The following is a 15605-nucleotide window of genomic DNA, read 5'->3' as shown; positions in this document are numbered from 1 at the left end:
CTTGAGAAAAAAGAACAAAGTTGGAGGAATCATGCCATCTAATATCAAACTATACTAGAAGCCTATAGTAATCAAAACAGTCTGGTAGTGGCACAAAAACACATAGATCAATGGACCAGTGTAGAGAGTCCAGAAATAAGCCTATGCCTTTATAGCTAATTAATATTTGACATAGGGGGCAAATACATTAAATGAGCTAAAGACAGTTTATTCAAAGTGGTGTCAGGAAAATTGGACAGATATATGCAGAAAGATGACACTAGACCAGCTTCTCATGGCACACATATGAATAAGTTCAACATGGATCAAACACTTAAATATTAGACTTGAAACCATAAAAATCCTAGAAGAAAACATAGGCAGTAACATTTTAGGCATCACTTGTAGCAATATTTTTTTCTGATATATCTTCTCAGGCAAGGGAAATGAAATAAAAAATAAACAAATGGGACTACATCAATTAAAAAATATTGCAGAACAGATGAAACCATCAACATAATGAAAAGACAACCCACTGAGTGGGAGAACGTATTTGCTGATACATCTGATAAGTGGTTAATACCCAAAATTTGTAAAAAACTTATTAAGCTCAACACCAAAAACAAAACAAAAACAAAACAAAACCCACAAACAACCCAATTAAAAAATGGGCACAATACCTGAATAGACACTTCTCCAAAGAGGACATACAGATGGCAAAAAGATGCCCAATGTCACTAGTCATTAGAGAAATGCAAATTAAAACCACAAGAGATATCACCTCATACCTGTTAGAATGGCTATCATTAATAAATCAACAACAAGTGCTAGTGAGGATGTGGAGAAAAGGGAATCCTAGTGCAACATTGGTGGGAATGCAGACTGGTATAGTCACTGTGGAAAGCAGTGACGTTGAGGTATGGAGTTACCTCAAAAAATTAAAAATGGAACTGCCTTATGATCTGGAGATTCGACCTCAGGGAATTTATCAAAAAAACCCTGAAACACTAATTTGAAAGAATATATGCATTCCTATGTTCATTTTGGTATTATTTACAGTATCCAAGATTCAGAAGCAGCCCAAGTGTCCATCAGTAAATGAGTGGATATGACAGCTGTGGTACATCTACACAATAAAATACCTACTTGGCTGTAATAAAGAAAATTTTACCCTTTGCGACAGCATAAATGCTAAGTGAAATAAGCAGAGAAAAACAAATACCATAAAATTTCACTCATATGTGGGATCTAATGAACAAACTGAATTAATTAACAAGCAAAATAGACACAGACTCACAGAGAGAAAGTAGGCCGACATTTCTCAGTGGGGTGGGGGTTGTGTTCGGATGTGGAGGAATTGAGCATAAAAAAGGAAAAGAACTCATGGACGTGGACAACTGGGTGGTGATTGCAGTGGCAGGGAGAGGGGTAGGTGGAGGTGGAAGAGGACATAAGGGGGATAAATGATAATGGAAAAAACATAATAAAAATAAACTATTAAAATAAGTATACAAAAAATAAAAAAATAAAGTAATAATATTTTTTAAAAGTTGAATGTCAGCATTTAAATAATCAAGATATTTCATGCCAGGAGCTGAGTGTTTTTTGACTCTGTTAAGAAATTGGAAGGCCTAGGGTTTGGCCTCTTTGCATGATGGGAAGAAGCTGTGCAGCTGTTCCCTAGAAGCAGTCATGCTCTACCCAACATGCCACAATCCTCACCCCTCTCTATTGTTTTTCTCATGCCAAGTGTTTGTTGTCCTTGACGATCTTTAACCAAGCTGTGTTTTCTGCTTGTTCTCATCTGCCTGGTACCCTGGACACCTTCATTTTCACCCCCATTACAATGGGAAAAGTCACCAAAAGATGTTTGATTGATGAAAAGAGGGTCTTTTCATAAATGGTCTTGGAAAGTAAAGGCTGAATGATAAAACTCGGGTTTGATTTATGTAGGATTTTTAAAAAGTATAATGACTTGTCTATCAGACAGAGGGATAATTTTCATCTAGCCTGGCTTTCATTGTAAAATGCAAACCACTTAGCCATTTGACACTGAAAAGCTGTGAACAAGACTGGCACTAGGCCAAAATGCAAAGTGCGTCAAGGTGGTTCCGCATTACCTCCAAGCCAATTTTTTCCTCATATTCCTTCTTCCTATCTTAAAAACTTAGTGCCCTTACTGCTCAGGAAGAGGAGTGACTGTTGTGACTGTTTTTTTAGTGTTCTTTCTCTAAATGTAAATGATAACATTAAAGATTATTTTATTGGAAGGTATCTAATAATATCATTCATAATAAAGAGACAAGACATAAATAATTTCCTGTTATGTTTACCCAAGGATATTCACATTTTAATTCAAAGGAGAAATTGAAGTTTATTGGATGTGTAATTGTGGAATTTGGAATATTCTATCTTTCCAATATGTGAAATCACAGTGGAATTCATCCATTCCTAGAGTTGGCCCTAAGGGTAGCTTTAGCCCAAACCTGAAACTATGTTTGACCATTGTGGATTTATTATAGTGCATCTGAACTAGGGTCTTTTGAAAAGTTTCACTTGACCAGTGGTTTTTTGATCTGCATAGTGGAGGGGTTGGTGCTTGTATCACTTGGTGCCCTCACTTGCTCATCGGACAGGTGTTCCTTGAAAATCCCACCAGCTCTTCATCACAGACTTCCAGGTACTCAGTACCAACCCAGGAGAGTTGGCAGTAGTGATGAAGCCAGTATTGCCTTCCCATGAGGTAAATACGAAGGTCTGCTCTTACGTTCCATGAGTGCAAAGACCATATGTGGGTGATGTGGAATATCCAGTAGCCAAAAAATACATTTGGGGGGCCCTGGGCCCCACTTGGAGACTAGAGAAGTGTAAGAAATGCTTCTCCCTGAACACAGAAGGGGGATCTCTGGTCTCAGGCAGGCTCATGCCAGAATGAAGTGGTTGTGTCATTTGAATGGGGTTAGGCTCACAGCATAGGCACTTTAAAGACTGGATCATTTTGACAACACAACCCAACAATTTTGATAACTGGGCAGAAACAGCTCCAAAGATTTGGTTTGTATATGGGTTCTTTTTAAAGCTAATGTGATTTTTTTTGGAGGAGGGGCAGACAGTAATTGCCTCAAGAGACACCTGAGAGGCAAAGCCTTTGGTGCTGGTGGTTTGATGCTTGAGAGCTATCACCATCAACTTCAGGGTGAAGAGTAGGGGCAGGGTAGTCTGTGACAGAGAAGACACCACCAGGCCAAGCTGTGATAACTGCTAGGCTCCAAGTCAGCTACTTGTCCAGACATTTAAGCAGGCTTTTCAGAAACTGCAGCCCTTCCAGGTCCTCATGAGAGCATTTTAAGGTAGACATTCCCAGCTCTGTCCAGATTTCCCATATAATACATTTGCAGACTTTGTTAAACCATGCCACTTTGTTGCTCTAAACTCTGCAGAGGCTTCTGTCTCACTCAGAATAAATCCAGATGCCTCCACGGCCCACAAGGCACTACCTGATCTGTCCCTGTCACCTTTCAGCTTTCAGTCCCCTTTCTTGTTTCTGTTCCTCTAGCACAGCAGCCTGCTCTCCGCGTTTGTGCTTGCTGTCCTCCCTGCCCAGAACATTCTCCCCCAGCTATTTTTATGGATGTTCCCTGACTTCACTGAGGCTTTCTCTGGCTACCACAGCCTATACAGCAGATCCACAATTAACGACGTTCCCTTCAATAATGATTCATTACAATGTTGATGAGAAAGGAACAAAAAAGTTGATCCTTTGCAAGGCCACTCTCTGTGTAGAGTTTTCACATTTCCCTGGGCCTGGGAGGGTTTCTTGGGGATTCCAGCTTCCTCCCTCATCTCAAAGATGTGCCCGTGAGGTGGAGGTGTGCCTCCATCATCCCCGTGTGAGTAGTGTGACTGAGTGTGAGTGTGAATGGCTCTGTGCTGGAGGGGCCTCCTGTTCAGGGTGGGTTCTGCCTTGTGCCCAGAGCTGCTGGGACAGACTCACACCACAGGTCACTCTGAAATGGAACAAGCGGGTTGGAAAATAATTATCATTTTGATTAATTCATCCTTCTTAAGTGTGTGTATGCTCACATTTATTTTAATGTTGAATATTAGAAATATTTAGGGTCTTTATTTATAAATCTGTAGATGTTTCTGTGACCAGAAATATGCCAGAGGAACTTAACATACAGATATAATTATAAACACATATAATTTATAAATAAACAAATATACATTAATTTGAACAGGCTCAACAAATTTTACTGATGGATATGCATGATCACAAAAACTTTGGGCATTTCAATATGACACATTTTTTAAAAATCGAGCTCAAGATCATATTCTTTTTCTTAAAAACTATAGCTTGTGACTGGCCTTAAAAATAAAAAGCTCCAGTGCTCCCTTGGGCAGCACATATACTAAAGTTGGAACAATACAGAGAAGATTAGCATGGCCCCTGTGCAAGGGTGAGACACAGATTTGTGATGCCTATTGAGTATTTTGTGCATTGCCTGGGTTGGCATTCTCATACCCTTTGATTAACTTGGGAGACATATGAATCAAAGAACAATGTGTGGTATTCAGTAGCAAAATTGTGACTTCACTATAGAAAAGGAAAATACAAAAATAAAATAAATAAGAAGCTCCATCTCTTAAAAGATTTCAAAAAAATTTATCTCCAAAAACTTAAAAGATTTTATTTATCATGGGCATGGACAACAGGGTGGTGATGGCAGGGAGTCAGAGGGTATAAGGAGACTAAATGGTAATGGAAAAAATATGATAAAGATTTTAAAAAGAACAAAAATAACACATCTGAAGTTCTTTAAAAAAATAAAAAGATTTTATTCGTTGATTTTTATAGAGAGGGGAAGGAAGGGAGAAAGAGAGGGGCAGAAACATCCTCTCCTACTGGGGACCTGGTCCACAAATCAAGTGTGTGCATTGACCAGAAACTGGACTAGTGACCATTCGGTCCATGGAACAATGCCCAACCCATGGAGCCACACCAGTCAGGCTCTCCAAATACTTTTGAAATGCCATCACATCCCTGTAGTAATGTGTTGTCTAGACACCTGCACAAGCTTGAGTCTTTCATTCAGGTCTTGAGGGATGACACTTTTCTTTCATGGTTTTTTCAAAGTCTGAGTGACAGCATTACAAAGTCTTTTCAGATTAAGTAGTGTACCTCAGATGCTTAAAATCCAAAAATATTTTTAAAGACAAATATAATGATATAGCAAAAGAAAACTTGTAGGTGAAAAGAACTGATTAAAAAGAAAAGAGATAACTAATGAAGGCTCAAAGCAGAAAGCAAGAAATTATTCTGGAGAGACAGCAAATATGGTTAGAGAACTACAATAATTCAAGTCAGGAATATATTCTGAATTATTGAAATCTGAATGACTCTCATATTCTATTAAAGAGGAAAAATGGTATTAGAATAAATATTAAAAGGAGTCAAGATCTCAGGAGCATTAATCTTGCCTATTATTAGCTTCTTTCATATGTGCATTTGTTCTCTTCTCGTAAACTCATATTACCCTCCACCCTCTGCCACAACCACCCCTTCTGGTGCTTTTCACAGTGTAAACTCCTAATAAGAATCTTTAAATGCTGAAAAAATACACTCATGATGGAAGTTGTCTCTATAGCACACTATGACAATGGAGTGAAAAGTGAAAGTTACACTGATGCTTTAAGCTGATATCAGTTATTCTAATTGCATTCCAACAAATGTGGTTACAGCACTTGACATTGGGAGCAGATGAAACCCAGTCCTTGTCCTCAAGCAGCTGAATATTTTGTGGGGAAATGGGTTGGAGTATAACAGTCCTATAACATGATCAATTTCCCCCCACAAGAATGAGAGAAGTGCCAGGGGACCATATAGAGGGAGTAGGGCAGTGAAAAAAAATGCTAATTTGATTTTTAGCTTTTTGAAGAACATCTGTACTGTTTCCATAGTGGCTGCATCAATTTGCATTCCCACCTACAGTGCATGCACTTGACAATACTTGTTGTTTCTTGCCTTTTTTTGATAACAACATTCTAATAGGTGTAAGGTGATATCTCATTGTGCATTTTATCCTGAGATTAATGATACTGAGCATTTTTAATGCACCTGTTGGCCATTTATATATCTTCTTTGGAAAAAGAAATGTCTCTGCTCACTTTGTAATTGGATTGGGATTTTTTGCAAAGCTGATTATTTAAAGTACTATGATCATACCAAACTCATTTATTAATTCTAAATGGGATTTTTATCATAGATTTATTGGGATTTTCTGTATAGAAGTTATATCATCTGTGAATAGGCAGTTTTATTTCTTCTTTTTTGAGCTGAATGTCTTTTATTTCTGCTTCTTGCTTTATTGCCCTATCTAGAACTTTCAGTATGATGTTGAAAAGAAGTGATAAGACTATACTTACCTGGCAGGGGAGATACCATGAGCATGAAGGTGGTTTTCTCAGGGTGAGCCTCACCTACTGCACTCTGGGTGTGCTGACCCCTGCGATTTCCTCAAATGTGGGAAACTCAACTGTATAATTTGTGGTAGTGGGGAACTGTGTTTGTGCTCCCCCCCTGGAAAAAAAGTGGAAAAGTAGACATCCTCGTCTCGTTCCCAATCATAGGAGTAAGTATACAGTCTTTTATCACTAAGCATAACACCCTTTATCAGGTTGATGATGATTTCTTCTATTTCTAGTTTGTTGAGTGTGTTTTTAAGTCACGAATAAACATTGAATCTTATAAATTTTTTTTGTATCAAGTATGTGATCATGTGGTTTTTATTCCTCTACTGCATGGATTATTTTTGAATCTTAATAGGCTTACATCTCTGATAGAAACCTCATTGAGTTGGGATATGATTTTCTTTTTATACATTGTGGATTTGATTTGCTAATATTTTGTTAAGAAGTTTTACAGCTATGTTCATGGAGAATATTGGTCTGTAGTTTTCTTATACTGTCCTTTTCAGGTATTTGGCATAGGGGTAATTCTGGCCTCATAGAGTAAGTTGGGAAGTGTTTTCTCCTTTTCTGTTTTCTGGAAGAATGTTTAGAATTAGTTTTATCTCATCTTTAAATGTTTAGTAGAATTTGCCACTGAAGTCATCTGACTTGAAGGTATTTTCGTTTGTTTTTTTAACTATTAATTTGATTTTTAGAAATTGATTATTCATTATGAATTTAATTTCTAGGAACAAATATAAGATTCAGTATATATATGTCTTCTCGATTGAATTTTGATAGTTTTTTTAAGAAATTGATTTATTGGAAACAGTATAGAATTTTCTCAAAAAATTGAAAATGGAACTGCCTTTCAATCTAGCAATTCTACTGTTGGGATTATACCCTAAGAATCTTGAAACACCAATCCAAAAGAACCTATGCACCCTTATGTTCATAGCAGCACAATTTACAATAGCCAAATCTTGGAAGCAACCTAAGTGCCCATCAGTAAATGAGTGGATCAAAAAACTGCGGTACATTTATACAATGGAATACTACACAGCAGAAAGAAAGAAGGAACTCCTACCTTTTGCAACAGCATGGATGGAACTGGAGAGTGTTATGCTAAGTGAAATAAGACAGGCAGCAAAAAACATATACCATCTGATCTCACCTATTAGTAGAATCTAATGAACAAAACAAACAAATAAGCAAAATAGAACTAGAGACATGGAAACAAGGAACAGTCTGACAGGGACCATAGAGGAGGGGAAAGGGGTATAAAAGAGGAAAGAAGGGGAAGGGCCTAGTTAAAGAAAAGGTATAAATGACCCATGGACATGGATAACAGGGGACTGACTGTGGGAGCAGGGTGTGGGAGAGCAATGGGAGAAAATTGGGACAACTGCAATAGAACAACAATATAAAAATACTAAAAGAAAGAGAAATTGGTTTATTATTTCTAAGGTTTTGAACTTACGTGCATAGAATTATTCATAATATTTCTCATTATGATTTCAATGTCTGTGGAGTTTGTAGTGATATCTCCTCTTTCATTTTTAATGTTATTACTTGATGTCTCCTTTCTTTTTTTCTTTATGAGTGTGGCTAGTAGTCTATCAATTTTATTGATCTTTCAAAGAACCAGATTTTATTTCTTTGATTATTTTTATTTTATTTAAATGTATTAATATTGCATTTATTAGGTCTTCTATTCCTTGCTTTAGGATTATTTGCTCTTATTTTGATAATTTCTTAAGTTGGGGGTTTTATTTGTTGATTGAACACCTTTCTTTCCAACCAACATTTAGTGCTATGAATGTCCACGTAAGCACTGCTTTAGCTGCATCCTGCATTTTGATGTGCTTTGCTTCATTTTATTCAATTCAAAATATATTCTAACTTCCTCTGGAACACAGTTATAATAAGTTTTTATGTCTCTGCTTGATAATACCAAAGTTAGTGTTAGTAGGGGTTGGTTTTGATTGCTTTTTCTCATTAAGGTTTCTGTTTTCTTGTTTCTTTATATGCTTAATTTGTAATAGATGCCAGGCATTTTGAATTTCACCTTGTTGAGTGCTAGATATTTTTGTGTTCCTATAAACATTCTTATACTTTGTTCTGGGACAAGGTTAAGTTACTTGGAAACATTTTGTTCTTTGTAGGTCTTGCTTTTCAGCTTTGTTGGCTGAGACCAGCTTATCATTTAGTGAGGGTTAATTAATTATTTCCTGTACTTGTGGAAAGACCCTTCTGAGTTCTTCACCTGATACCTTGTGAATTAGAAGGTTTTCCACTCTAGCTATCGGGATCATCTACTATTTCTGGTAGCATGTGAACTCTAGGGATTGTTCCTTTTAATTCTCCTAATTTTTTTAAATGTTTGGTTCGTTTCCTCACATGCATATAAGATCAGTTCTTAGCTTACTAATCAAGGGTACTGCAAGATCTCAGGAGTACCCTCTCCATGGAACTCTTCCCTCTGGTTCTCTTCAGTGTGAATTTTAGCCACCTTTGCCTTTGGTCTTCCACCTCTGTACCCTCAATTTAGAGAGTCTGCCAGGCTCTGCTCAGTTCCCCCTTCCTCCATCAGTAGCCAGACAGTAAGTGGAGGTGGTCATAGGACTGGATTCTTTGGGTGACAAAATATGTTATTGCCCAGCAGGTGTTTTGGAAAGTGTTTGGAGAGGAAAGTCAGCTGAGTACAGGAGAAAAAGGTTAAACTAGGTTAGCTTGCCAATAGGAATTTTGCAGCCCATAGAGCATGATGGCAGCATAGGACTGGATAAAAACTGTGAGTCAGGTTCCAAGATCCTCAGCAAAATATGAAGAGTGATGTCATCATCATCTTCTTTACCGCTACTATTTTGTAGAGATTTTACTCTGAGATGGGGACAGGAACTTCATATGCACTGTAAATTTAATCTCAGTGGCAGCCATGGAGGAGCTCAGCCCTCCAACAGAGGGAGGCATAATTGCCTGGTGGTCCCACTGCTGTTTTCTGATGCATCCTTGTGTTCATTTTTTTGCACAGCCTCTTCCCAATGAGTGACTGGGTGAGCAGGGACAGAGTGCAGGCTCCCACACTCTTTATTGCCCTGGTTGAATCTTCCTTAGAACCGAACCTAATCTAAGGCTTTTTCTTTTCACCCATGCAGCATCAGTCAGACCTGCTTTTTGGTCCAACAGCTCTTTTAGCCTCTGTCAACTCCCCGATTTCCCTCAGAGGTATTTTCCCCAGGGAGTGTTTTGCATATGTAATCTGTTTTGTTGTCTGCTTCTCAGAGGCCCTGAACTAGCACATTCCTCAAATCATTCAAGGGGGCAGAAATACTATTTGTTCTGGACAGAACTGTGTCTCTCAGAGATTTGTATGTCAAAGTCCTAACCTTCAATGTGACTATATTTGGAGATATGGCCCACTGGGAGGTAATTAAGGTTAAATGATGTCATAAGGGTGGGGCCCTCCCCTGATAGGACTTGGGTCCTTATAAGAGGAAGAGACACCAGGAATTCCCCTTGCACTGAGTGCACACAGGAAAGGCCTGTGAGGATAGGGCCAGGAGGTGGCATCTGCAACTCAGGAAAGGCTCTCACCAGAAACGAACCCTGCTGGCCCTTATCTAAGGACTCTGGCCTTCAAAACTGTGAGAAAATAAATGTCTTTTGTTTAAGCCTCCCGGAGTGTGGTGTTTTATTGCTGTAGCCGGAACCTACAAATATGCTGTTGTTGTACCTGCTGAACAGATGCAGAAACTGAAGTTTAGAGAGGGTCACAAGTCATGATTGGCTAAAGCTAGTATTAGATCCCAGGCTGGTGTGTCAATACATACAGCTTGTCATAACTATGTTTTGTTACTCTTTGAGCCATAGAGGATGGGGACATGGTGGCTTCAGTGTGAGTAGACGTCAAGTAAGGATGAATTATTGAAGGAAGGAAGGCTTCGAAAGAGAAGGAAGGGAGTTCAGAGAACTCTCACTCAGCCTGCTGGCTATTAAAAATGTGGGACTTGAGAGAGGACCAGTCTTTACTTACCAGAGAAACCATTTCTCTAGGTTGTAGTGGGAGGAGCATTTGGAGGAATTATTATGGCAGAGTCAAAGTTCTTGGCCTGATAGACAAAGTATTTCATTAAGAAAATTCTCATGGACAAGAATTTGCTTTTATCTGAATTCACCGTTAGCTGTCACCATGTGGTGGTGGAAGAGCCCAATGGAAGTAAGGTAGCAAGTGTGGCTGAGCGACAACCTCCTTGGAGTGCAAGTAGGAGCTCAGGCAGCCAGAGGGTTGTGAGCTGACAGAGAGACACAAAGGTGAAAGCCCTCTGAGTGAACTTCTCAAAAGGATAAGAGGGAGAGTCCTCATACCACGGGCGTGCCAGCTGCTGGGGACCAGACATAACATCTGAGCAATTATTGACTTTTTCTTATCATCACAATGTTGTAGTTCCATGTAGACACAGCAGAGATGTGATGGGTGCAGATAACTTTGTTCTGTGTTGTTATTTCTTGCTAACTTGACTTAAGCTCAACATTAGCAAAATTCATCTTAAGTTTTCAATATTTACTTGCTTTTGTGTTATAGAGATAGATTATTTTGCTTGTAGGACGGTTTGATTAAAATAGTTTTATAACGATGTATTAAAATTATTTTATCTCAAATGTCTTGGAATTTTCAGGCAGAAAGGAGTGTGATCCCTTAGAATCAATATCCCACTCCTGCAGCAAGATTGGCAGCTCCTCTCTCCCTGAAGAGGTGGCCTAGGAAGAAAGGGCTCTGTTTCTACTAATGAAGCCCCAGTTTTGTTTAATTAATTAATTAATTAATTAATTAATTTTTCCAAAACACTGAGACTGTTTTATTTCAAACTCTGATGCCTGTCCTATGATAAGAAAATTCTACTAGTTTGCTCCTGACAGCCCCTGCTATGGGAAAGACAGGTGTCAGACATTCTCTAAAACAAAGTGTCTTTCATCTAGACCCAGAAGGTAGATATAAAACTGAAAAAAGAGTAAGTGGGTCCAATGCTGTGCATAGCAGCCACCCACCCCGGCCTTGCCCTCAGCTGTGGGTATTGAGGATGAGACTGCTGGAAAGGCCCCAGCAAGAGAGGAGAGAACAAAGGTAGTTCTTTCAACAGCGTGATGGAGATGCATGACTTCACAGATCCCAGCCACTTCATCACCCACACTTTACCCCAGGAAGCAGCTTTGCCACCAGGCTAGCTGAGGCTTATGGGCCTCTCCTTGCAGCTCTTCATAGTCTTCCCATGGTTTCAGTGGGGGGCCAGGGATCATCACCATCTTAAGGATGGACTGTTTAGGGGGTGCCCATGGATAGGTGATCGTGCCATGCATTCTCCAGCTCCCATAGGGATTTCTCAGGTGCTTTTCAAAAACAACATACTCAAGGACATCCTTGGGCACATCTTCTTGTCCATATGTCAGTCTGCCAAACCGGTCATAGATGGCCAAAGTCTGATGGGTATACATGTGGATGGTGATCTGGCTGTATATGTTGTCCTGGTTCTGCATACTTGAACAGCGAACCTGACCTACCTGGGGTGGCTCTGAAGATTCTAGGAGACTCCAGCAGGTCTTATATTGGATGTCCCAGACCATGTCTGGAAAACAGTTTTCAGTTGCCAAGGTATGAAGTTGGTCAGAGTTTGAGTTGTTTAGACAAAGGTGAGCTTCAATGAAGATATCCTTAGCTTTTTCAGGGAAGTCCTTTATTTTAAAATTAGTATCATATTCTTTTATTTTCCATATTGACCATTGTGATGCCACATTCTTCAACCACTCAGTTTTCTGTGCCAGCCCTTCCTTTGAAATAGATGACATATAAGCATCACCCTTGGAACATAGGTGTCAAAGACACCAGCTGTATAGGCCACATGTATGGGACGCTGCATACATTCTGGAGGAATGACCACTCCTGCTTTCTGGGCATGTTGTATAAACTCCTTTTCTGATTTGCATTTGGGTTGTAAGTAGGAGGTGTGAAATGTTTTTTAGTTCTCACTGGAACTACAGCTATGGACTGTGTCACCAGAAGTGGCTGCTGAGACCACCATTGTAAAGCCCTGGATAAACAAAACAACCCCCATGGCATGGAGGCAGCCATTTTGTTCACTCCCCAGTGTTGTTTAATGTAAATAACTAACTTCCTGGAAACCAGATGTTTGGTGTATGTGTATGTTGTTGTTCTTGTTGTTAGTAAACAGGAAACCCTTAAAATGACACACTTCAAGGATATAAATCCAGGTTTTCTTGTCATTTGTTTTTGGGTGGGTTTTCCTTCATTTTCTTTTCCCCTTCATTTCAGAGTCTTATATTAATTTTGGAAGATATTCTGAAATGGTACCCCACAAACATAATGTGATGACAATGGGATTTCAGTTTTTCCTTGACTGCTTGCAGAGAGGCTTTATTTGGATGTGAATGATAGACACTGATTTTTTTCTAAAACACAGAGTATAGCTCCCCCCCCCCGCCTTTTTTAAAAAAGAAAATATTTGTGGGAAAGTAGCTCAGCTTATCTTATTAATGATTTTCCCCTTGGATTTTTGTTTCCCACCCCATCCCTAAGATCTTTGTAACTAAAAATGAACTTCAGTTCTTCATCTTGCTTACACAGTGGCTTAAATGTTTGTTGGTATGTGACTTTGTTTATTAAAGTTTATGTGACTCCTTTTCTTGCTTCCTCCCCCCTCCCCAGTGATCTGTTTGCTAAACATTGCACAGATTTTTTAAAATGTAGATTATTATTTGGCCTGCCTAAACTTTGTGGTCATTGCTGTTTTTCACTTTAGTCACTCAGATTCTTTTATGAAATTAGTTCAACCCTTAAAGTTGCTTGTTCTTGGCTTTGACTCTCGGTGGAGGTGTGCTGTGATTTTCATTAACTTTAATGTTTTCTGCTTACGTAGGGTAGAACCGGACAGTTTTTAGCATTTTCCCTGCAACCAGGGAAAACTATATTGAATAAAAGCCTTTAAAATGGACTGTCCAGTACCTGATTCTCCTTGATGTGCACAACTCTGTAAATGACTCTTGGCCAAGTGTTCTTGTGCTGTTCATGGTGGTAAAAAAACAAACATAGGAACGTAGGTGGAGGGCTCTTGGAAAGACCTTAAATAACATTATCTAGTTTAGGAGGATCCAACCTTTTGGTGTCTCTGAGCCACAATGGAAGAAGAATTTTCTTGGGCCACATATTAAATAAACACTAACAAAAACTGATGAGCACAAACAAGGTTTTAAGTAGATTAATGATTCTGTGTTGGGCTGCATTCATACCCATCTTGGACCACATGTGGCCCATGGGCCATGGGTTGGACACCTCTGATTCTAGTCCAAAGATATCAAACCTGTGGCATGAATACCACTACTCTTCCTGTCCATGCCCATAATAGGTATCAATACTAGATTATGGTTCTCCTTCCATTGAGCCTACCATGTCTGTACCATCCTTCTCGACATGGTATGCCAGACATCTGTTATAATGCCGGTAGAGTTGGCATATGAAATGGAATCAGTAGATCATAATATGTCTCTATAAACATCTGGGTATTGGGGAAGTTCACAGTGAGGCAGAAGAGTGAAATGACATGACCTCAAAACAAAGCCACGTCCCCATGGGATTTGGGTCAAAGTTCTTAATCCTTTTGGGCCTCTTTCCTGACCAACAAAGTGGGGGTGGTAACAGAGGCCATGTCCTAAGACTGTTGGGAAGGTAATGCCAGAGTAATCCCCAAGGGGCTTGTGGCAGAGTGCTTAGTAGGAGCGCTGAGGGAATGTGAACTGTTATCACCACCATCAGCATCACTAGGGAAAGTGACTTGTTAGAGATTTTAAAGCTAGTTAGGAGAGACAGGATTTCTCAACTCCAGCACTATTGACAATTAAATAGACAGATACGTCTTTGTTATGGGACTGTCCTGTGCCCGTAGGATGTTTATCGGCATCTCTGTCCTCTACTCACTAGATGCCAGTAGCCCCACCCCCAGAATTGTGACGATGTCTCCAGACATTGTCAAATGTTAGACTAGACCCGACTTCACCTATAAACTTTTAAAAATGTTAATCTATTTATGCCTGAACCCACTGTCAGGGATGCTAATTCTCTTGGTTTTGTTGCTGAGCGCTAAGGAAGATTTATTTTTTCTTTTTAATTTGTATCAATGGCCTTGACATCTCTGTCTTCACATCAGGCAACAATTTTCATATTTACTAACCTGTGGACAGTTTTGAGTAACAGTTTAACAGCTTCGTGTTTTGATTGTGCTTTTGTAATGGAATTTAAAACAATGTCAAGGAAAATGCTCAAAATAAAATTTTCAGTGATAACAGCTACATTTCAAATTGTATAATAATATTAATGCAAGTATAATTAATCAGAATACTTATTATGTATTAGATACTAGTCTATGAGTTTAATGTTCCTGATGTCATTTAAATGTCACGATGTACAAAGGCAAGCATCATCATGCCATTTGACAGATGATGGAACAGAGGCACAGAGGACTTGCTCAAGTTCCCTCAGCTGCTATGTGGCAGAACGGGCCATCCACTCTAGGCTAGTTGTCTATGGTGCACACACACACGCTAGAGAAAGATGTGGGTGGGTATACATCCAGGTTTTTATCTTGATTATTTATAGATGATTGGGTTATAGATGTTTGTTATGTATATTTACTAGCTTCCAAATTTTTAGCTTTGAGTAATCATTTTTAAAAGAAGTATTAGAAAATAAGGTTATAATTATGCAGTCCTGTGATTTTTTAATAAAACAAATGATTAAAAATGCTTACAACAGTGTACCTTCTATGTATTTGATCTTGCTTATGACTGATTGAAAAGCAACAGGAATCACATTTTAATTTCTCATGTTAGATACCAGAATGGAAGCATACAGCTCCTTAATGTAACACAGGGCTATTTAAAAGTAGGGGTTGTATACACTTGTAAACTGTTTTTTTCTCAAATAAGATTGTTCTGTAAGTAATAATTTGGAATTTAAAGTAAATATATTACATGCTATAGATCCAAAAGAATGTTGTCCTTCAAAATTTCCTACCTTGGGAAATTTTATGCTTGGTTCAGTGATGCTACCAGTAAATTTCAGTTTTGATTATCACTTTTAAAACTACTCTCTGAACAAGACAAGGAAC

General features: G+C 38.8%; 1 protein-coding gene and 2 non-coding genes across 3 annotated transcripts; 2 read left to right on the top strand and 1 right to left on the bottom strand.

The window, feature by feature from the left end:
- Positions 1-4367: 4367 nt before the first annotated feature.
- On the top strand, positions 4368-4474 carry LOC118983725 (U6 spliceosomal RNA). The gene has a single exon (XR_005065783.1). It is a non-coding gene; the product is annotated as a U6 spliceosomal RNA (small nuclear RNA).
- Positions 4475-6397: 1923 nt separating this feature from the next.
- LOC118983707 (U1 spliceosomal RNA) lies at positions 6398-6561 on the top strand. Its single transcript, XR_005065773.1, has one exon. It is a non-coding gene; the product is annotated as a U1 spliceosomal RNA (small nuclear RNA).
- Positions 6562-11264: 4703 nt separating this feature from the next.
- Positions 11265-12583, bottom strand: LOC118983675 (39S ribosomal protein L45, mitochondrial-like). Its single transcript, XM_037041307.1, is given in 3 exon segments — positions 11265-12287; positions 12290-12418; positions 12421-12583. Coding segments are annotated over 3 exon segments (930 nt in total). The 5' UTR covers positions 12557-12583; the 3' UTR covers positions 11265-11622.
- Positions 12584-15605: the final 3022 nt, after the last annotated feature.

The sequence above is a fragment of the Sturnira hondurensis genome, unplaced genomic scaffold (genome assembly GCF_014824575.4).
Source record: "Sturnira hondurensis isolate 20B ecotype Veracruz unplaced genomic scaffold, ASM1482457v3 Scaffold0002840, whole genome shotgun sequence".
In the NCBI taxonomy this organism is placed as follows: domain Eukaryota; kingdom Metazoa; phylum Chordata; class Mammalia; order Chiroptera; family Phyllostomidae; genus Sturnira; species Sturnira hondurensis.
The sequence above is the reverse complement of the archived record's forward strand: the minus strand, read 5'-3'. Positions and strand labels throughout refer to the sequence as shown.